At 29.8% G+C, this 22,231-nt stretch overlaps 4 protein-coding genes across 7 annotated transcripts; 2 read left to right on the top strand and 2 right to left on the bottom strand.

The window, feature by feature from the left end:
• Window positions 1-555: 555 nt before the first annotated feature.
• LOC111427525 (transmembrane protein fuseless) lies at window positions 556-8,710 on the top strand. Of its 3 annotated transcripts, XM_023062714.2 has the most exons (5): window positions 556-620; window positions 1,032-1,704; window positions 7,096-7,248; window positions 7,529-7,712; window positions 7,766-8,710. In XM_023062714.2, exons 2-5 carry the CDS (start codon window positions 1,084-1,086, stop codon window positions 8,065-8,067), a joined length of 1,260 nt encoding a protein of 419 aa, XP_022918482.1. In that variant the 5' UTR covers window positions 556-620; window positions 1,032-1,083; the 3' UTR covers window positions 8,068-8,710. The 3 variants fall into 3 exon arrangements, with proteins under 3 accessions (XP_022918482.1, XP_022918481.2, XP_022918483.1); XM_023062713.2 differs by lacking the exons at window positions 556-620; window positions 1,032-1,704 and adding an exon at window positions 2,534-3,209; XM_023062715.2 differs by lacking the exons at window positions 556-620; window positions 1,032-1,704 and adding an exon at window positions 4,035-4,878.
• Window positions 8,709-12,946, bottom strand: LOC111427582 (glucose 1,6-bisphosphate synthase-like). The gene is made up of 8 exons (XM_023062794.2): window positions 11,354-12,946; window positions 10,945-11,297; window positions 10,120-10,248; window positions 9,862-10,070; window positions 9,516-9,811; window positions 9,232-9,464; window positions 9,084-9,182; window positions 8,709-9,031 (listed from the first exon to the last, which is right to left on the bottom strand). The coding sequence occupies exons 1-8, from the start codon at window positions 11,957-11,959 to the stop codon at window positions 9,025-9,027; spliced, it is 1,932 nt and encodes a 643-aa protein (XP_022918562.1). The 5' UTR covers window positions 11,960-12,946; the 3' UTR covers window positions 8,709-9,024.
• A 600-nt stretch (window positions 12,947-13,546) lies between these two features.
• LOC111427192 (F-box/WD repeat-containing protein 7-like) lies at window positions 13,547-20,258 on the top strand. Its single transcript, XM_023062194.2, has 10 exons — window positions 13,547-13,651; window positions 13,991-14,150; window positions 14,210-14,541; window positions 14,737-14,979; window positions 15,038-15,364; window positions 17,333-17,512; window positions 17,573-17,754; window positions 17,808-18,033; window positions 18,252-18,462; window positions 19,154-20,258. Exons 2-10 carry the CDS (start codon window positions 14,000-14,002, stop codon window positions 19,441-19,443), a joined length of 2,142 nt encoding a protein of 713 aa, XP_022917962.1. The 5' UTR covers window positions 13,547-13,651; window positions 13,991-13,999; the 3' UTR covers window positions 19,444-20,258.
• Window positions 20,259-20,723: 465 nt separating this feature from the next.
• LOC111427193 (INO80 complex subunit E) lies at window positions 20,724-21,857 on the bottom strand. 2 transcript variants are annotated; one of them, XM_023062196.2, is made up of 5 exons: window positions 21,605-21,857; window positions 21,366-21,547; window positions 21,166-21,313; window positions 20,938-21,116; window positions 20,724-20,859 (listed from the first exon to the last, which is right to left on the bottom strand). In XM_023062196.2, exons 1-5 carry the CDS (start codon window positions 21,737-21,739, stop codon window positions 20,760-20,762), a joined length of 744 nt encoding a protein of 247 aa, XP_022917964.1. In that variant the 5' UTR covers window positions 21,740-21,857; the 3' UTR covers window positions 20,724-20,759. The 2 variants fall into 2 exon arrangements, with proteins under 2 accessions (XP_022917964.1, XP_022917965.1); XM_023062197.2 differs by having other exon boundaries at window positions 20,724-20,841.
• Window positions 21,858-22,231: the final 374 nt, after the last annotated feature.

Raw genomic sequence — 22,231 nt, 5'->3', positions numbered from 1 at the left:
AGCTGATGAAAAATGATAATAACTTATTTGTGTGATGAGCTTTCAAAATGTAAGTTTAATTAAAGAAAGATTCAAAGAAAACATAGCTACACAAAAGAAGTGCTTGAAGAAGATTGAACTTGTTTATCTATCAAGTGACATTTCCAAAGATGTCCTTTCTAAATTGTACATTGTTGTATGTATTCATTGACACTGACATTTGAGACATTACTTTTCTTGCACATTGTACATATGTTATACAGTACGCGGCAAAATTATGGAACATATTCAATAATTTAAAAGAACAAATTTTTAATTTTTAATCAAACGCAAATTAGTAGTAACTTGGTAACCTTGGTAACGCATTTTTTTAACATTTTTTGTTTAAAAACATCAATAATTGAGTATCTCCGTAAACAAACTGTGTACCGCTTGATGTAGAAAATAACCGATTATAAAATTAAACAAGGCAAAGATAACATAGTTTTCGTAATTTGTCAATCATTATTCAAAAATATAAGAAAGCTGAACGTAATCTAATCCATATTCTTTAAGTTGGCAACACTTCACATGCAACAAATCGATTTTTGCAAATCCTTCACCACCAAACACAACTATCTACAGTTAAAGTATTTTTTAAGGTATGTTTCAACAAAATATGTTAAATACCTTTATTCTGAACAAAACATTTTTTCAATAAAAGAAAATTTTTTTGTGAATATTTAAAATTATTGTTATATGTTAACATAAATTCATAAATAAATTTATAAAAAAAATTCTATAAATAGAAATCATGATAAAGTTTAAGGTAAAGATTTAAGTTTAATCGATGGGTTGTAAAGAATTTAATGACCGCCAAGTTACAAAGATTTAAGTCTTTAATTGTCGTAATTTAAGATAAAATTTTAGATTTATTTGTTTAAAAACAAATATAATTAAACAAATTGTTCCTATTCTTTATTCTCAAGTATTCCATTATTATCTAAATTACTTTGAATTAAAACCTAATCCCTTTTTTTTAATTCCATTTATATAACTCCTTTTTTTTCCAGTTTTCTCATTGCACCTTCATTTTGGCGTCATCTTTTATAGTTATAACACAACATGGTGAAAAAGAAACAGAACGAAGAAGAAGAATGTTTTACACTTCAAACGAATAAAGTGAAAATAATCAAAACTTTCGATCTTCGTAAAATTCAACATGTAGAAACGGTAGAAGAAAAACGCAAAAAAGTGAACAAAATTGTGAAAACCATCGATACATTAATCTCAATAACGATAATTGCACCATTAGTGGTCGGTTTTTGGCGAGGAACTTGGGAAATTTTAGAAATTTATTGGCACTTATTTCCCTGGGCTCAATCCTTCGTTTTAGCGGCCGTTCTACATATTTGTTTATTACTAATTCGGCAATTTATACAAGATTTTGTTGACAGAGATAGAGTCGCTATCAAAAAACATTTCCGATACATTGTTTTGCGACGAATTCACGCCTATTTTTACGCGCTGATTTGCGTGATGCAATGGCGCGGAGTTTGGCACTTTTTCGATTTTTTAACAGAAGATAAACATCACAAGATTTGTTTGAGCGCTTTTATATTAATGTCTTCCGTTTTTTGTTTGGGATTATTGAGATCTGTCAGAAATACGATAGCACCACCCTTCGTTTTAGTTTTGGATAGTAGCGATGCTTCTTTTAATTTTCCAACAAGATATAGAATAACGGTAAGTTATTAGAAAAAAAGTAAGTAAGTATTCTGCTTGTATTTAAATTTTCAATGAGATATGTTTTGTATCGGCTAAAATTGTTAATTATTTTAGTAAATACACGTCAGTAGAGTCAATGCGCTAAGTAATTTAAATTTACAATATTAATAATAAGAACTTAAACAAGTGGTTATTTTGGGAATAATATTTTTCCATCTGCTCATCTTTAGGGATCCTTAGGGGATCCAGGAATTCCTAAAAATCATTTGGAAGTTTTTAAAAATCTCTATCTTTGATCTAATTCACAACGGTGACTTGAAAGATCATTTATAGTTTAATGATAAAGAAATTATTTAATAAAACTGAAAAAATCTCATTAAATTTTTGACAGTAAAATTGTTTATAAAGCAATGTGTGTTTGGTTGCTTATATAAATTCGAATTCACTCATTTTTTGAAGTTAAAAACATAAAAATCCAAGTTTTAGCAACAATTATTAACATCACAAAAATAAACTTTAGTTACTATTTAAAATGGTTTATTAAAACTGATAATTAATTAATTAAATTTATGTATTTATTAAAAAAAAATTATGACATTGTATATTGGGCTGCCTATAAGATACATTTTTAAATTTAAATTTAATTGATATTATTTCATTGTTAAACAATTATTAATTATTATACAATTATATTATTATCTTTTAATATTTCTTTCTAAAAAATCAAATAAACATCTCTCTTCATATGAATGTTTGTCGTAGAAAATAATTGTTAATAACAATACTAAAACGACGGCGGTTCAAGGTGGAGATTCGTGTCGCCAATGTGCTAATAACTTCAAATAATTTAGAAAATGTAGCGCCACTGACTGAAACTATGTTTAGAATTATACATCAGTCTCACGAGTACATTCAAAAAGTGAAAACAAAAAATAATTATAATGGAAATGGGTGACATCGAATCGTTGGATTTAATAAAAAATAATAATACAACGATTGTAAGAGAAAAAATATCGACTTCGAATCGAATTAATCCGAAGAAAGAAGAGTTGCGTAAAGTAAAGAAAATCAAAAAGAAATTACACGCTATTGATTGTTTAATATCGGTAATCATAATTTGTTTCTTGGTAGTATCGTTTTGGCGATGCGTTTGGACCTTAATGGATCTCTACGTCGATTATCTCCCAAAATACGCAACGTTTTTTAATGCCGTTTTGCTTCACGTCTTTATAATGCAATACGCCGAAATTATTAAACGTTTTATCGGTTTCGATAAAGACAAGTTGAAGAAAAATGTTAAGTATTCAATAATTCGGAGAGTCTATGTTTATTTTTACTCCGTTATTTGTATTCTTCAATGGACGGTCAAAGATGGTCTTTATGGTACAATTATCGTTTTTGGATTATCCTTATTTTGTTTAATAACGATGAAATCTTTAAGAAATTGTTTGGCGGCACCTTTCGTGATTATTTTGGATAATAGTACTGCCCCTTATGATATTCCCACACGATTTAGAACTAACGTAAGTTGTTTTGCATATTAGAAAATTAAATAAATTAAAAGGACAAACAATAAAATTAAAATTAAGGTAGACCACCAACGTTACACCGTTTTGAAAATAATAATTATTAATGAAAAAAATTTTATAATTAAAACATTTTGATTACAAATAAAGAAGGGGAGAGGTGCAAATAAATAAATAAATTCTTTTTGGAGAAATTTAAAATTAATTAAAAATTATATTTAAAGTTGCCGACGACATATTAAGTTGGTGTAAATTGAGTTGCCGATCTTTTCATTAAAAATTAATTTTTATAAACAAAAATTAATTTTAATTAATAAATATTTATATAAATATTCTTTTTGGTCAAATTTGAAATTAATCAAGACATGCATTTAAAGTTGCCGATAACATATCGATTCAGTGTAAATTGGGTTGCCGATCTTTTCATTGAAAATAAATTTTTATGTATATAAATTAATTTTATCTAATAAATATTTACATGTAAACATTAATTTTTCAAATTTGAAATCAAAAATGATTAACAAAATCAAATCAAATGAAGAAAATAATATATAATTGGAAATAATGTTCAATATGGAAATGAAGTTAGCTTTATTAAATATTTGATATTTTTAATACAAAATTAATTTTTTTAAATTATATTTGAAATAAAATGTTAATATACATATATTTAGATTTTAAGGTGTTCAAATGGAGATATTATCGAATTACTTTGAAAATTTTCAATCACTCAAAATAAACTTTGAGATATATTTTTGACACACATTAATTTTTACAAGTCAAATAAGTGAATTTAATCATTCAAAGAAAGAATCCATCAGTTCGCAATTTATTTAACAAACGTCATTTCTGCGTGTGTCTCTTTTTGGCCCCATTATCACGTGGGGGTCCCCTACTACAACCCAAACAATTTCTATTAGGGCAACACCGATGTTATTCATTCGTACATCCATTCATTTTATCATCAGTATTCAGTTTGATAACGTGCCAAAAAAGAATGCCAGAAATGTTCATGGTTTCGGTTAAATTAGGTTATAAATTTTTAAAGCTATCAAAAAAGTAGTTAGAACGCGAAGGTGACAGATAAAGAAATCGAACACTGTATACAAAAAACTAAATAATAAAAATGCGTGGAAGCACCGCAGGAATAGCCGAAAATTTCAAAATTGGTGGAACGGCTTATCACCTATTACTAAGCGTAATGGATTCAATATTTTCTGCCGTCGTGGTAGCACCTTTAGTAGTCGGGTATTGGCGTAGCGTTTGGGAATTAATGAATATTTACGTTTATCCGGATGATAAACTTTTAAGTGCGCTTATTTCGACTATAATCGGGATTTGTGGACACTTATTCTTCGATATCGCGCAGGGCTTCTTTACCAAACGTTTCCACCCGGATAAGAATCGGATCATTTACTATGTTGTGTCGCGAGCTTACACCGTTGCTTTCGCTTTTGTGTGTGTTAACGGGTGGAAAGGACCATGGAACCTTTTAGATCAATACACCGATCCTAAAGATTTAACAGTGGTCGTAGTACCATTTGTAATTGGAATTATAGCTTTGGCCGTTTTGAGAACGTTAAGAAATGTTTCTGCACCTCCTTTTGCCATAGCCACAGATCACGTTGAGGAATATTTCGTTGTTATGACTATGTTTAGAATCAAGGTAATAATTTTAATGACATTTTTCGTTTTTTTTTGGCATTGCGTGTTATTAATGGGAATAAAATTGGATGATTATATGAAATTGTTACAACAAAGCAAATTGCCTCTAAGATTTGGTCATTTAGTAATTTTGAAAATTTAAATGGAAAATCGCGAGTCAATTTCAATCTTTTTCTTACCTGCAATAAATTGCTATTTGGTTACGTAGCATTATAAGGAATATTAGTAATGAAACAATTTCTATTTAAATTTAAAATAATTATATAAGTCATTATTATTTAATGGTCTAAAAAATAGAAATTATTAATATTAATTTTACCACAAGTCCTTGAACTTGTAGTTACATTGTAAAGTTGCCTTATATTTGAACATTTTTAACATTCTTTTTATTTCCACATCAAATTCTTTACATAAATTATTGTATATCGAGTAGGCGGACCAACCAACCTTGCACCGAGACCTCAATGATTTATTGCACCCCGATAGATAACATTATCAAATTTTACCGTGCAGTCCAATGCTCTTAACAGTCTGAACGAACATTAGTCCCTTGCTCGGTGAAAAGTCATTCAGATCCTTTGGAGAGATAAACTGCGACCCAAAAAATCGAGAATTTGATACGATTAACAGCAGAGATAAAACATGCTCAACCGTCTCCGATATTAATAAAGAACTTAGCGTGTCTCATTCGAGAAGAAATGGTCCACACTAGGCGAAGTCTCCCTTCAGTCCACAGTTCAATCCTATGTTTGGCCAACGCAAATGATAACCAACTGATGGCTCTGTCCCCACAAACGCTTTAGCGCTGCCTTTTCGTGCTAACTCATCTGCCGCTTCATTGCTAGCAACCCCAGAGTGACCTGAGACCCAGATCAGAGAATCTCTATTATCACAACTCAGTATGTTTAAAGTTTTTTTTACTACTGGGTAGGCAAATATCTCTGGGGGGGCAAATATCTGCCTGAACCAGAGAATTTTCCTTTTCGATCCAGGATTGTCGTTCAGGCAGCACAATCTGGTATCGAGCATTAATCACTGGTAGTGATTCCGTCAAATCTGACGCCATTGATTGCACACTTTCTCTATATGCAAATGCAAAGGAGATAGACCAAGCAGAACATCCATTGCTAGATTTGGCGTTATGCTTACCCCAGTTTGATATACTTACCACAGACATATAATTCTCTAATTATTTACTACGGACAATGAAGTTATGATTAAAAATTGAAAATTATTAAATTTTTTGCTTATTTAGTGTTCTTTTACGACTACCAGAATTATTTTATATCTCAATAATGGCATTTCCTAAAAATTTCTTTGAAAATTCATTCAAACTCGAATTATCTCACAAAATATTCGGAATTCACAAAGTTAACCGATTTTAAATAAGTTCATTTTCCCGCCAAGTTAAGCGTCACCACAACTATAATTCCTATTCGTCCTTGTGATAAAGATGGCGGTTAAGGGTAACTAACGGCAACCAACGCGTAACTAAGCAACGACGAACGGGTTAAAAATAATTTATATTAAAATTAAATCATTTTATTTATAATAAATTTTCATGCGCATTCTCAAACTAATATTTGTAGCTTTTAAATAACTGTTTAAGTTATCAAAATGATGATTTGTTTGGTTATTTTGATTTCAAGACTTATTTTGATGTTGGCTATGAGTGCCATCTATGGGGTAAAAAGAAAAATTGTGTATCTAATTGTGTGGTTTTAAGTTTTAAGCAATGTTTTTCTAGTTAAATTATAACAAAATGCGATAATAAAGGGGAAATCGTTTGAAAAATCTTTATTTACAAGTTTGTTGTATGACAAAATCAAATTAAAACATATCATCCATTACACAAAATATTAGTTTGTTTGAATAAATCGGTTATGAACATGGGATTCACCAGATCTGTTTAAAATAAGTCAACACAAATATTAATAAAAAGTACTATTATTTTTAGATTCTGTATAATAATTAGGAAATATGAGACGATGTAAAATGATGTAAGATTAACCTGTTATGTTCAAGAGGTATAAATTATTTCCTCTAATATGACTGTATATACTTATAAATAATTACTACACAATAAATAGCGGAAATAAACTCCTTCTCATTGTCAATGAAACTTACATTTAGTAATGTACAATTTTTTTTATTATATAACTTGTTTTCCAACAATTCAAATTGAAAAAACCTTATTAATACTATATATTTGTTTTAGATGGCCGAAAAAACAACGTTATACGTCTTGGATTGTATCTTTTCGGTTCTCGTTGTTGGAACTCTTGTAGTGTTCGTGTGGAGAGGTGCTTGGGTTCTTTTAGACGACTTTTTGTTTCCCGAAAGTGCTTCATTATCAGCTTGGTGTAGTTTGGTTAGTATTAAAAAAAAATTGCTGATGTAATTTTATTACCGATTTTAAATTGATAGTATTCACTCTAAGAATACGTCTTACGTAGCCGTTAGCACTTGACACAGTTGATAATGGGCCATTTCCTGCACTCCGTCTATTTTGTTTGCTTTTTTAAAGCCCGCGGTTCTTTACAAAGAATACAATTCAGACCTAATTTCATTTAATCCGGTCTATTTTGACCGATGAACTTGACATGTGGGATTTTTTAGCTTTTTATGAATTTATGTTTCAATGTTTTTAGGTGATTGGTTATTTAGCCGTTGGATTGGCGTTTCTTCTTCAGCCGGTAATGAGATGGGTTTGCGACCGACTCCAAGGAGGATTACGTTTAATCGCCGCTGATATTTTCTTGTTATTTTCGTTATTTGGAACTGTTAATGTTTGGAGAGGAATTTGGACTTTGTTAAACTTATACTTTTTGCCAGGTTAATATCAAAAATTTTAAAATAAACTTTTTCTCCATCGATTTACTTTTTAGATAATCAAGAAATAAGTTGTTGGATAACCCATTGGATTTGTTTGATTTTGTTGGTTTTATTGGGATGTTCAAATTCGCTCTTGGTTCGTGGTGTTTACATCGATGCCGAAGAACCGGCCGGGAAATGCGTGATTTTCCCTTGTTATTATTTACGATTAATTTTCCAACAAGAACGCGCGAAAAAAATCGCCAAACGATTGCAATTGGACATTTTGGCGAAACGAAAACAGGATATCGATAATAATATTGCAGATATTAATCATATGGTTCACGAAAAACAGCCTAATAACCACGTCGTGTGACAATTATTACATAAACGTAAAGTTTTTTATTTCTTAAATTAAAAATAAAAAAATCGACCAAAAATACACACTAAAAATTAAGCGAACTCATGTAACATATCAAAAAATGTCTTCAAACACCGCGTTTTCGAAGCTTTATCGAATTTTATATAACAAGTTATACGTTTTAGTATAAAGATTTTTATTATTATTATTTTGTTATGGTTATAAATTAATGAAAGGAACAAAAAATTGTGAATAAGGAGTGGATTGTTTTTAAAATTTTTAGTGTTAATAAGCAAAGTTGTTCTTGATTAAAATGATTTGATAGTTAAAATCTCCTCCCCACTCTAATGTGATATAATTAACTATTGTATTAGTGATAATAAAACGAAATTTAAGGCTTGATATAATTCTAAAAACTAATGTCGATTAGAATTATTACTATTTATTATTAACTAACAAGAGAAATAAACTAAAAAAGTAAAAAGGGTTAGGATAAATAAATAAGCAATTAAAGAAAAATAAATAAATACATATCCAGTTTGCTCAACTAGTTATTGTTGAAAATTATCTTTTTGAGAGTTTGTTAAACACTTTTCGCTTTGCTGTATATATTTGCATCTATTTATCAAAGTTAATAAAAAATTATGTCAAAAAGATCTCATTTGATTTTTTATTTGTCGTTTCTTTACATTTTTTTTTGTTGATCGATAAATAGCTGATTTATAATATTCCATCGAGTAAAATTCGTTAATGGGGGAACGAAATTAGCGCAAATTAGATTATTAGCGGCATCCTGATGTTTTTTATTTTTTCAGTTGCCTTTTTAATAAACTAATTGCGGATGCATTTTGCGCAATTAGCTAACTGGTGTAACTAAATGAACTCCAGCCACTAATCGGGATAATTTAATTTTTTTATTACTCCACCGACACGTGTTTTTCTTATTTTTCCTTTTGTCGTTATTTGGTAATCTCATTTCCTATAAGTTAAAGATAATGTCATTTTTAAATCATTATTATTATTATTATTACCCCATATTTTTGGATAATTGATGTTTTAAAGTCTCCAAAAACTCGTTGATGAATACATTGGTTGTATCGTTTAAATTTGTTCTTAATTGTTCTTGTTCTCTACAATTAATTTATATCATTAAAAAGTATACATTTTTAACTAAATTACTCTGGAGTGTTTCCTGGTCCCCATATCGATGTGTGAAGTTTTAAATATAGTGGGGTTAATTTGTAATTATACAAAGTAGTTTCTGTGTTGTTATCAAATTTAAAACTTAATAATTCCACGTTGGGATCTTCAGGTAGAGTGGTTCTTTTATTTTCTTCCGCTGTATCTAATTTGTTTGCTAAATCCCGAATAAATCTTATTACATATTTTCCATTTCCCATTGATTTAGGATACTAAAAAATTTTTTTTCTGCAATAATAATAAAATATTAATTCATAATTTACCTCTTGAACATCTTTATGATATCTCATTCGATTATATATCTCGTTAGTTTCTTCCACACTTTCAGTAGTAAAATAAAACTTTAAACTCGTGTAATAACCATATTGTTTATACATATCCTCTAAATGGTCTTCCAAAGTTATGTGATGATGATTTAAGTAATTTACCAAAGTTGCCAATTGCGCTCCGGCTCCAAGACCATCATTCGTAAATGATAAAGGATTTACAATATAACCATAACCATCGTATGCAAAAATTACGGGTCTCTCTTGATCCATTAATTGTTTTACAGTATGTCCTAATAAAATATAAATTCAAAACTTAATCAAAATTAATATTATTATTAACCTAGCCATTTTCCACCAAACGTTTCCATAAAATAAAATCCATCAATTCTAGCCATATGTTTAATCAATTTTGTATTAAAAATATTTCCGACCATGAATAAATTTGATGCTTCCCGTTGCGTATGGACATTATCTTGATAAATATGATAATTCCACCAAGCTAACAACAAAGCTATTTCATCGGCGTTAAAAAATTTATATTCATTGGTACTAAAACAAAACGGTTGATATTTTATAAAATTATATAAAAAAATCTAACTTTGGTCTTCTCTCGGCGATAACCACACGAGAACAATCTGAATTATTGGCAATAATATAATCGCTGTGTTGCTCTTTAGCAACTTGAACAGCTCTGTGTAGTCTTATTTCACCTCTGAAGTCCGGTACACTAAAAAAATAAAATTTTTTAAACATATAAGATTTAAATACATTCTGCGAATTGAACTCAAAGGACTAATAAAATCTAGTTATTAGAAAAACTCGAAATGTAAATTATTTCTGTTTGGGAACTCAAAGCAAATTTCTGCTATTTCGATGGAGTGCAACTTTAGATCCCAATCTGTGTACCATGCCGAGATAATATATTAATTAATAGGTATGGAAAGGTTGTTGAGTCTATTTTTTCTGCTTGAGGGTGTTATAAAAAAATTTGCAACCAGTTTAACACTACCTTTCTAATAACGTAAACTTAATATTGCTGTGAAAACTTGTTAATATTATTGTTTTTTACACAAAATTTTTAACAATGTTAAATAATAATTTAGTACTATTCTCGATTGAAGGAAAATAATGTTCATATAGCAGGGGAGAGCAGAGGTAACATCAACAGTTTTACTTTTCTTTTGCGAGTAATGTCATATTTGTAATAAAATTGGATAAGATAGTTTTAATAATATTTATTAAAAATATAATTGAAAAACTAACAAAAAAAAAACAAAATATTTAATACTTATAAGTTCAACTGATTGTCTTATTAAAGACCTTGAGGTAAAAAATGTATGGCACCATACATTCTACAATCTATCTATAACTATATTTTCTTTTGTGTGAAAACAGTATTTTTTTTTATTTATTCTTATATTACCTACTACTACTAAAGTCAGGGAGTGGATATTTTTCCGTTTCAACTGGAACCAAATGAACGTGAAGAATGTCCAAAGCACGAGCCATATAAATAAAACCAACCCCATGCAAAGCTGTATAAGTGAATTTTAATAAAGATTTTTTATTAATCTCTCTATAATCGTGCATGGCATATTCAGAAATCGAGTCCAAATACTCTTTTAAAACATCCGCCAGCGGATTCGTTCTTAACTCCGAATTGCTCAATATCGTCGTTTCCCAAGATAATGATTGCGGTTCCAAGCTATTTCTTATACAATCTTCAAGTTCTGATTCAATGGGATGCACGAATTGTACCCCAAACGAATCAAAAATCTGAATTGAAACAAAATAACAGGTTACTGATATTATCATGATATTGATGATATTACTTGTAGTCCGTTTTCATTGCTTGAACCTGTACTGAGTCCAACCATAACACCGGCTGCTGAACTGTATTTAATAATAGCTTTAACAACCAGAATACGAGGAACTACCACATTGAACAATTTAACGGGATAATTTTTTTGAACAAAAATCGTTGCTATCAGTTCAGCAAACCTTTTACTATTGTGACGCGCATCGTGCCCAATTACAATTCCAGCTGATTTTAATTTTTTCCATTCGTTCGTTTCCAGGTATCTTAATAAACCTTGACCACATTGCACAACAAAGATATCATTCATTGCGTTATACCCAGCTTCCATATGTCCTTTAAAACCGTATATCGAGTATTGTAATCGATTCATAAACATTAAACGAAGTTGGTTAAACTCGTTATGTCGTACTAAATGTTTTATTTGCTCAAGGGTTGTTTTATTTTTGTCCCATGCTAACCATTCCCGTATATGAGCATCTAATACTGGGTCCCCCGATGTCATTTTTACTCTAATGGGTTGTGGTTTAGGTGCAACTGATGGTTCCGGATTTTCATTTTCATGTATACTTTCTTCTTTTTTCTTACAATCATCCACATATCTCTCAGATTTATCTCTCATTTTTATATTTTATTATTTTTTTTTTGATTTTTAAAATTATGGACAAAAACGAAAAATTTTGACGAAATTAATCAAAATTTTGACGTATTTAATCAAAATTTTGAGTCATTTTTGAGTATAGTAAAGCAATATTGACATAGATGACATTTACATATTAATTTTTGTTTATCGGATGAAACATCTTTGTTTTTCTAAGGCTTTCGATGCATAACGACTGACTACCTGTCGTTAGATAGACTGTGTGTTAATAGACTTTGTGTTAATACTAGAACTAACACTAGACCTAGAACTTGAATCATTCGGGTTTAGCCGTGCGTCTTCAAACCTAACTCAAAGTGGAATTTTTATAGAAAATTCTGAAATAAATTAGTAAGTTAGGTAGAACCGAATTTAACGTTTAAAGAGGGGGGTGGGGCATCAGGTATAGATTTTTGGTTATCTTTAGTTTATAGATGGTAAACAACGATATTTTAGTCGTTGTGCGTCGAAAACCCAAGAAACAACCGTATTTCACCCAAAAATATGCGTTTTAACCAAATGTGCTACGAAAATATGTACAGTGTGTTAATTAATAAAATTATCGTACCCGACATCATCATTGCAAGTATGCAACCAATATCACAGTTTTGGTATTACAATACGCGATTTGCGTATTTGGTTGCATACTTGCAATGATGACGTCGGGTAGGATAATTAATTACACAGTGTATATGGTTATCACGGTCGATGACGTCACAAAAAGTGACGTCACGTCGAAACTTTAAAGTGATTTTTCGGTAAGTTTTACACTTTTCTGTACTTTTTTTTTATTTGTAACCACTTACATTAGTGATTTTCCGTCGATTAAAAAATAATTGATTTTTAAGCGACATGATGATTCTTGAATTTTACCCTAATCCACTCTTAATCTTCAGTTGCAGTGAAGATACCACTGAAGAAACTACAGACTCACAGCTATGTATTGCTACAATCTCTTCCCAATATATTCACAAATTTATTTTGAAGTATACCAGTATGCCATATTACTCATATTAGTGTTGCTGTAAACATGGTAAAAAATCAAGTAAAAAATACTATAAAGACAATCAATCTAAATAATAATTGGGGGGAAAACATATCCGTTATTGTATGAAGTCTTCTTCTAAATTTTCTCTGTTTTATCCCATTTAAATTATACACTTCTATTTAATGAGTTATAAATGTATTAAAGAATTTACAAATACAATATCATTTTAAAATCAATAATTAGATTAATATCATAACTTATCATAAGATAAGAATAACAATAAAATAACCTTAATTATATACAACCAAACCTGTCAGATATAAATATTCTAGGTTACTAAAACCACCTATATTCACGTTTGTTTTGATGGAAACACAACGAACTTCATAATTATCTTAGGGATTTTTTTGCCCCATTTATGATTAATTTAAATTAATATTTAATAATACAAACAACTAATATACAAATATAGCAATAATAATAATAATAATCGACTTTGTACATTAATCAAGCAAACATTACATAAATAAAAAAGTGAAATTAACAATAATATTTCCACAATGTGTTTCTAGGGGAATTTAACGTTGAGCACATCTGTGATTCTTCTTCACCTTAAAATTTCGTTCCAATGTAAGCAATAAAACGCAGTATTAGAAGAATGGCCGTCACTGTGGTCTGATAAGAAGGTATATTTCTTAAATAACACATTTGTCCGTAATCTTTAAACTTTAATTTTTTAAACCTTAATACTATAGCATCCATTGTACATAACAAAACATTAATTTAGTGGAAAAACTTTGGTCTCGGGGTCGTTTTTATCGTTTTACGGGCTTGGCCAAATTTCTCCAACCGCACGTAGTTTTATATTTTCTTTTTTCAAAACGAATCGTTTTAAGTACCAAGATATTTGGATTATCGTAAATTCATAAAGGACCTTTTTGTTTAAAATTGTTTTATTTATAGGTTATATAATTAATCTTTATTAATTGCTGAACATGTGCTTTGGGTTTTCATTTCTTTAATAGGTACTTAGAATGGAAAAACAATGTCTATCAAAAGCCAGAAATAACTTGAACGAATCTACTAGTTCTTTTGATGGTGATCAAGACATCCCCAAAGCTGATACAAGCCCTAGTCCAACGGAAACTGTGTGTTTAGAGAGTTTATGTACTGATAGTTTACCAGGTAATCAAAAGAATTTGTTTCAATTATTTTTTTTGGTTATTAATAATACGTTTTTGAAGGTACATCACATAATTCATTAATATTACAAGATGAGGTGACAGAACATAATCCTTTAGAAGAGGATAGAACTGATAAATCAACATTTTTAAGTGAAGTGAATCTGGAGGAATGTGAAGATGACCAAGAGGAAAAAGAAGAGAGGTGGGAGGATTGCCTAGATGATATTATTGAAGTTCCTGCCCCTTATGGTTTATTAGAAGAAGTAATTATTGTTAAGGATGAAGACGAATCCCAATTTATTACTGAAACTGTGTCTGATAATAGTTGCACTACAATACCGTCTAGTTCTAATCATAAATATTGTTCTACAGATTCGAATCCTAGGTGTTGGGTAAGATTTATTTTATTTTCATTAAATTTAGCAAAGAAAAATGATGACATATTATTAAAATTGATTAAGTTATTAATAAAATAACTCAAAAATGATGTTTTAGCTAATCTTCTCTCTGATAAATAATACATTTAAATTATTATTAATAAAGATTATAAAAAAAAAATTTCAAAAAAATTTTTTTTTTTGTTTTAGAGGAAAAGAAAATTGGATATTCAAAATGGTTTCCCTTGTAAAAAACTTTTACCCGATGATGATCATCAAAAACTTTTTTGCACCTCCCCAAATGAGACCATTGAAGATGGCGAAACTACACCTCCTAATGATGAAATTTGTAGTTCCAGTCACATGACACCTAATGATAAACTTAAAAGAGCTGTTATACCAACTAAAGACAATCCACCACCAGAAATGTCTGAATGGTTAATGCAATTTCAAGTAAAATTAATAAAAAAAACAATAATTTCTTTAAAAGAATACGTTATTTCATTTCTAGCGTTGGTCGAATGCAGAAAGACTATTAGCAATAAACGAATTAATAGCAAGATGCGAACCGACTCAAGTACGTCATATGATGCAAGTGATAGAACCTCAGTTTCAACGGGATTTTATATCATTGTTACCGCGCGAATTAGCGTTAACGGTTTTATCGTTTTTGGAACCGCGCGATTTAATTAGGGCGGCGCAAACATGTCGAAGTTGGAGATTTTTAGCGGAAGATAACTTATTATGGAAGGAGAAGTGTAAAGAGGCTGGTATTTTTAATTGCGCAACTAAAAGGGGCTCACCAAAATCAAATAATAGTCAAATGTCAATGTGGAAGGTAAAAATAATTAATCAACCAAGGTCTATTTATCAATATAGAGTGTCGCTGATATGTATTCTGAAACGGTTGGTTATCTCCTAAAGTAAGATAGCTAAAGTTTTAGTGTTTTTTAAAATCTATTACAATAAAGACAAATTAAGTATACCAGGTCAGTCAAAAAGTTATGACGAAACCAAGTTGGGTTTTCTTTAATGGAACACCTGTATAGTATTACATATTTTGAGTCAACTCGAAATTCTAAACAAAATTCATGTAATAATATATCATAAACCTAAAGTTAACCGTTTTCGCGATATTGAAGTTTGAAAATCATTGTTATAAATTACACAAAAATATTTTCGTCGATTTTGTTCATAATTCATCAAGGTAACTTTGAAAGTTTCTCATCTCCATAGCAACGTAGCGACATCATAACACATGTCAAAAATACAAAAATAGTTTAAATAATTTGCCCACAAAAATAAATTACGTCACTAATTAGATAAATAAATTTAAAAGCTCAATATCTGGAAAACGGTTAAATTAAGGTCTATGATGCGAATTTATTAATAGTCAGTAAAATCAAACATTCAACAAAAACAAAGCTGTCATTGTAATATGTAAAGTTTAATTATTACATACAAGAAGAAACTCAAAATGCACGCTTATCGCACTGAAGAGTATGCTGATATAATTTTTGTGTATTTTTGCAATGGAAATGCTCGACAATCAGTACGAGAATATCAGGAAAGATTTCCACTACGTCATTTGCCATATTATGCAGTTTTTAGCGATTCTTTCAGAAGACTTCGAGAAACAGGTAATCCTGCTCCAGCAAAAGCTATTCGACCGCATGTAGTTAACGTAGGAGGACGAAGAAGCGTCAAAATTTTGCAAGACGCGTGTTGAACCGCGAAGTCCGTCATCCGTATCGTAAACAGAATGTTCTACAGCCAGGAGATAATCAGCAACGGTTAGCATTTTGTGAATGGTTATTGCAGCAACAATAATGACTTCATTTCAAATGTTCTCTGGACAGATGAATCATGTTTTACACGAGATGGTATAAATAATTACCATAATGAACATATCTGGCCATTACAAAATCCGAATGTGATTAGACCAAGGAAATTTCAACAACGTTTCAGCATCAACGTTTGGAGTGGAATATTTAGCAACAATTTACTAGGTTTGCATGTACTTGATGGACGTTTGAACACTAGAAATTACAGATTTTTTTGAACAATACACTTTTTGATTTACTTGAAGATATATCTCTTACTGTAGTTCTAAATATGTAGCACCAGCATGATGATGCCCCACCTCATCGCGGAAGAGTAGTTGTTGAGTGGTTAAACCAATATTTTCCAAACAAGTGGATTGGTAATAATGGTCCAACATCTTTAATTCGTCATTGTGAAGCATGTATTCTAGCAGAAGGACGCTATTTTGAACAATATTTGTAATATTTATGTTTAAAAAAAAAAGTTGCAGTTAATTATGATATAAAAATTAAAACTTTAATGTGTTATAATTTCGTAAATAACTGAAATAGGACATATGTTCATTAACATTTTTTTTTGGTAATTGGATTAGCTATCATAAGTCAAAGTTTGATGATGAGCTAATAAATCATCCTGTATATATAAAACATCAAAAGACTTTATACTTACTGATAAAATTCTTTATTCCTTATTATTATTATGTCCTTTAAAAGGTCTTTTGATGATATTTTATATATTTATTGTAATAGATTTTAAATAACACTAAAACTTTTGTATCTCAACATTTTTCTCTAGCTATCTTACTTTAGGAGATAACTGACCGTTTCCATACATATTAGCGACCCTGAATAATTAATATAAACCTGATTCTATGCAATATTTTAATTTTTTATTTATTGCAATATCGACAATACTAACATATACTTCGTAATTGATAAATAGACCCCAAAAGAATTAATTTTATTAAGATATATTTTTGTAGTTAGCGTATATGCGTCAATATGCAATCGAATTAAATTGGAGATCAAAATCAATTCGACCCCCAAAATTATTAAAAGGCCATGACGATCATGTAATCACCTGTTTGCAATTTAGTGGGAATAAAATCGTTAGTGGTTCGGATGATAATACGTTGAAAGTTTGGAATGCTGTAACGGGAAAAGTAATTGATTCGTTCGAATTTCTTTAGTTTAATATTAAAAATTTTATTTAATTTTTTTAGTGTCTTCGTACGTTAGTAGGTCATACTGGAGGTGTGTGGTCGTCGCAAATGTCTGGATCAATAGTTATTAGTGGTAGTACGGACCGAACTTTAAAAGTTTGGGATGCTGATACTGGGATATGTAAACATACTTTGTATGGGCACACCTCCACTGTTAGATGTATGCACCTCCACGATAAAAAGTAAGTTATTAACTTACTCAAAACATATTTGAAATTGAAAATTTTATTTTTAGAGTAGTAAGTGGTTCCCGCGATGCTACTTTGCGAGTGTGGGATATCGTAACTGGGGAGTGTTTACATCATTTAATTGGTCATATGGCGGCTGTCCGTTGTGTGCAATATGACGGAAAATTGGTTGTGTCGGGTGCATATGATTTTATGGTGAAAGTGTGGGATCCAGAACGCGAAGAGTGTCTCCATACTTTACAGGGTCACACCAACAGAGTTTATTCTTTACAGGTAGCAAAAAAATTTAGAATAAAATTTATTTTTAAAACAATTCTATGATTATTTAGTAAAAGGTCTGATTTATTAGTTGAGTCTGTTAAAAATTATCATAATTTTTGAACGTGATTCCTTTAAAAAATGATACCAAAGTTTTTATGAGAATAATATAATTTTCTTTTGTGGTTAAAGAAATGTTTTGGGAAAGATTTTTAATGTAACTCTAATTTCAGTTTGATGGAGTTCATGTGGTTAGTGGATCATTAGATACAAGTATTCGAGTTTGGGAGGTTGAAACTGGAGCTTGTCGACATACTTTGATGGGGCATCAATCACTTACGTCGGGAATGGAACTACGAAATAATATTTTAGTTTCAGGAAATGCGGATTCAACGGTAAAAGTTTGGGATATCGTCACGGGACAATGTCTTCAAACTTTATCAGGTAAATTAAAATACAGCAAAACTAAAACTAGAGCTAACACTAGCACTAGAACTAACACTGGACCTAGAACTAGAAACATTCGCGTTTAGCTGTACTTCTCTTAAAACAGCTAAACCTGAATGTTTCTAGTTCTAAGTCTAATGTTAGTTCTACTTTTAGTTGAATAAAGATATACAACAATTTAGCATTGAATAACAATTAAAAGTAGAACTAACACTAGACATAGAAGGTACTGCCTTATTAAAACAATATTTATGTGCAATTTGTTCATTAGCTTCTGTTGAGAGAATATTTTCAATATTTGGGCTTGTTCACTCTACTTTATGAAACAAGTTAGGTGTTAAAAGGCAGGAAAACTTGTTAAATTAAATTAAATTTTGTAATAAAGTACAGTTTTATTTTTGATTTAAATCATTGATTAAAGTCAGTCTATATTAGTTATAATGCTAAACCCGTCTTCAGACGCACAGCTAAACCCGAAACTTTCTAATTCTAGGTCTAGTGTTAGTTGTAGTTTTACTTGTTATTTAGTGCTAGATAGTTATGTATATTTTTCATTGAACTAGTACTTACATTAAAATACATACGGCACTTTTAGTTGTTATTCCCCGTATTAATCCGTTATATCAAAGTTTGACTGTAATTTAGTTATTATTATATACCACCATTTTATGTATTTATTTTTTTAAAGGACCATTTAAACATCATTCAGCCGTAACTTGCCTACAATTCAACAATCGTTTCGTAATAACATCTTCCGATGATGGAACTGTAAAGTTATGGGATGTTAGAACAGGTGAATTTATTAGAAATTTGGTCGCTTTGGATAGCGGTGGTTCAGGCGGCGTTGTTTGGCGGATAAGAGCTAACGATACTAAGTTGGTGTGCGCCGTTGGAAGTCGTAATGGAACTGAAGAGACCAAATTGTTAGTGTTGGATTTCGATTTGGATCCAATGCTTAATCCGAACATACCTAGATAAATTAATATTTTATTGACTTAAACAAATGTGCGTGTACGTGCGATTGTGGAGGAGGTGAAAAAGATGCGAATGAAGAGTGAAAAAGAAGATTTCGTTGAAACAAAGTTGTGTAGAGAGAAAAAAGCTACCATTTTTAGAGTTAATTTTCATTGACTTTTGTTTTGTGTGCCATCTTACTTTATTATTGGATATCTTGATGTTGTGGGGGGAATTAACTTTAAAAGTGGTTTGCAGAATCCAATTATTTTTTTCTTAAAAAAAACTTTAAAATGAATAAGCGGTCTGGTGCTTGTTTCTTTTTGATGTGAAATTGTTTTTTTTTGCAATTTTGTTTTTTAATAATTTATAGCGGGAGGCTTAATAATATTAATTCCTTTTTGTTTTTAAATTATAAGATGAATTTGTAGCCCTTTAATAGACGTATTTTTTATAAAAAAATTCTAAATATTTAAATTCATTTACTAAAAATGTTTTATTGAGTTTATTAAAGGGTTAATACTCAAATCATCTAAATGCAATTTTTTCTATTATATCAATTGTAAAGTTTAAGTTCAAATTTAAGCAAAAAGCATTTTTAATCAAAATCTTATTGATATCGAATGTTGCAAAAACTTTTTTGTAATTATTTTTTAATCTTTTCCTCATTAGTACCTGAGTTTTCCCATTGAAACACATTCACTCTGCTAGTTTGCAGGTTCTTAACTAAAATACAAACTGAGAAGCGTCCCGTTGGCCAAGTAATAAAAAAACGAATCTCTGTTCCTATCTATAAAATATACAAGTGTTTAAAAAAATAAATAGATTGAGTTATTTAATCATTTTTTTTTCTGAAACACGTGTATAATAAGATTGATAAGCAGCACCAGAAAGACTGATGTACGTTAAGTTTCTACATGTTGTACAATTTAAGTTGTAATACCACGTAAATTTGCTGACAAAGATAAGAAAACATTAATATCATTTTAATTAATTTTAAGAACACTTTTTTTTGTTTATTTTTTATTTAATTATTTACCTACCGGTGAGATTTAACAAAAAATAAAATGAAAAAGAAATAAACCTGTGGTCGCTGCTCAATAAGAGTCTTGTCATAGCTCAATATACTGTGTATATAATTATTAATAGAACCGTGTATATGTAATAGTGCCGCAATTAAGACATCACAACATAATATTTTAAATAAAACAGAAAAAAAAAACAGAAACCCGCTTTAATATCTTTGTTTCAATATCTTTTCAGCATTAATTCATAACAGGTAAAGTGAAATAAATAAAAACCAATTCTCATTAGAAAAAACTTTTAATTCCTTAAATTAATCATTCTTGAATCATGTCAATGCTTAACTCTTCCCCTATGTTGCTGGGTGAGGTCTCCAGATCGCCGAGGTCATTCGATTCACTAAAATTAAAGGTAATACTTTTGTTTATAAGTAGTTAGAAGTCTTTACTTCAACCAAAAAGGGATTAAATATAAACAGTTAGATTTAGTAGTTACCTGTCAAGCGATGGTTCATTACTAAACATTTCCGTTGGAACAGTTGGAGGAGCTCTTTCCAATTCTAAATAACTCTGCCTTGATTGTAGGTGTCTCTCGACCTCTTCAGGTGTCATATGACCATCTAACAGTGTACTGCTACTACTTGTGCTATTAGCACTTGTAGGAATTTGTAATTGCTATCAAAAAATCTTAATTTTGGGAAAATTTTTATTTTAGTATAATTACCATTGTTGAAGAATGATGACTTGATGATGCTGAAGCTTTCGGTTGCCTGGTAGGTGGATTTGGTCGTTTCCTCTTTACAGGGGGTACATTTCTACCAGAATTTACATAAGAACCATTACTATGTGAAACAGCACTTTCAAATCGGCGTCTAAAAATACAACATTATATTTCCTCACACAAAAAAAATCACTTAAACTTACTTCCTAACTGGTTCAACTTTAACAGGTTCGTCTTCCGATGAATCAGAATCGTCAGATTCAGTAGAAGTTTCTTCAGTTTTCTCGTACAGTAATAGTCGATCTAATAAAAAATTTCTATCTCTACTTACGGTTAAAAGCTTTTTTTGTGCGGTACGTAAAGCGTGTTGAAAGCATTCGTTTTCCTATAAAATAACGTTTAAATATGATTCGTTATTACCTCATTAATTATGAAAATTTACATATAAGAGATGTTTAAGTTTTCCTTTTAAAAACTTGTACTGGGCTTTATGTTTAGATTCTTCCTGAGCTCTTTCTTCTTCTTCGGCTGCGGCCGCTTCGTTCGCAATAGAACGACAATACCAACCGTCCAACATTGTAAAGAAATATCGAAAAAAAATTGCAGAGAAAAATTCGATGATTTATAAACATATACAAAAATTAATTAAATAGACATAACCAATATTTGTTTAACTGTCAAACATGACGGTCGGTAAAACAGATTTTTATTGCATTAAAAGAAAAAATAATCAATTTTATTATTTAATTTATGTAATTTACATCAAATTTCATATATAAATTAACTTGATTAAATTTTATAATCTAAGATTAGTAAGATTTTAATATTTTACTCGTTTAACATAACCAAGCAGTCTTTTTTATTTCAATCAAGGTTATATTATTTATTTGTACAAAATGATTAAAGTTATATAGTATTATACAAAAAGTTATGTACATTAAATAAAAAAGAGATTAATAAATTAATTTAAATTTTATATTAAATAATTACTAGTTTCTTTTTATTTTTAAAGGTTGGCAACGTTAAACTTTGGTTACACGTCAATATGAAATATCATTTTTCAACTCAA

This window comes from Onthophagus taurus, chromosome 2 (assembly GCF_036711975.1).
Source record: "Onthophagus taurus isolate NC chromosome 2, IU_Otau_3.0, whole genome shotgun sequence".
In the NCBI taxonomy this organism is placed as follows: Eukaryota; Metazoa; Arthropoda; class Insecta; order Coleoptera; family Scarabaeidae; genus Onthophagus; species Onthophagus taurus.
This window is presented reverse-complemented; position numbering and strand designations above follow the sequence as displayed.

What these genes read in the sequence shown, in the direction of transcription:
- LOC111427525 (XM_023062714.2), top strand. Translation starts at nt 1,084, where the DNA reads ATGGTGAAAAAGAAACAGAACGAAGAAGAAGAATGTTTTACACTTCAA. An exon ending in CAACAAGATATAGAATAACG is followed by an intron (nt 1,705 to 7,095) that starts GTAAGTTATTAG and finishes TATTTGTTTTAG; the next exon opens with ATGGCCGAAAAAACAACGTT. An exon ending in TATCAGCTTGGTGTAGTTTG is followed by an intron (nt 7,249 to 7,528) that starts GTTAGTATTAAA and finishes CAATGTTTTTAG; the next exon opens with GTGATTGGTTATTTAGCCGT.
- LOC111427582 (XM_023062794.2), bottom strand. Translation starts at nt 11,959, where the DNA reads ATGAGAGATAAATCTGAGAGATATGTGGATGATTGTAAGAAAAAAGAA. An exon ending in ATCATAAAGATGTTCAAGAG is followed by an intron (nt 9,465 to 9,515) that starts GTAAATTATGAA and finishes AAAATTTTTTAG; the next exon opens with TATCCTAAATCAATGGGAAA. An exon ending in GGACCAGGAAACACTCCAGA is followed by an intron (nt 9,183 to 9,231) that starts GTAATTTAGTTA and finishes AATTAATTGTAG; the next exon opens with AGAACAAGAACAATTAAGAA.
- LOC111427193 (XM_023062196.2), bottom strand. Translation starts at nt 21,739, where the DNA reads ATGTTGGACGGTTGGTATTGTCGTTCTATTGCGAACGAAGCGGCCGCA. An exon ending in AAAGTTGAACCAGTTAGGAA is followed by an intron (nt 21,314 to 21,365) that starts GTAAGTTTAAGT and finishes TTGTATTTTTAG; the next exon opens with ACGCCGATTTGAAAGTGCTG. An exon ending in AATGAACCATCGCTTGACAG is followed by an intron (nt 20,860 to 20,937) that starts GTAACTACTAAA and finishes TATAAACAAAAG; the next exon opens with TATTACCTTTAATTTTAGTG.
- LOC111427192 (XM_023062194.2), top strand. Translation starts at nt 14,000, where the DNA reads ATGGAAAAACAATGTCTATCAAAAGCCAGAAATAACTTGAACGAATCT. An exon ending in ATGTACTGATAGTTTACCAG is followed by an intron (nt 14,151 to 14,209) that starts GTAATCAAAAGA and finishes ACGTTTTTGAAG; the next exon opens with GTACATCACATAATTCATTA. An exon ending in ATTCGAATCCTAGGTGTTGG is followed by an intron (nt 14,542 to 14,736) that starts GTAAGATTTATT and finishes TTTTTGTTTTAG; the next exon opens with AGGAAAAGAAAATTGGATAT.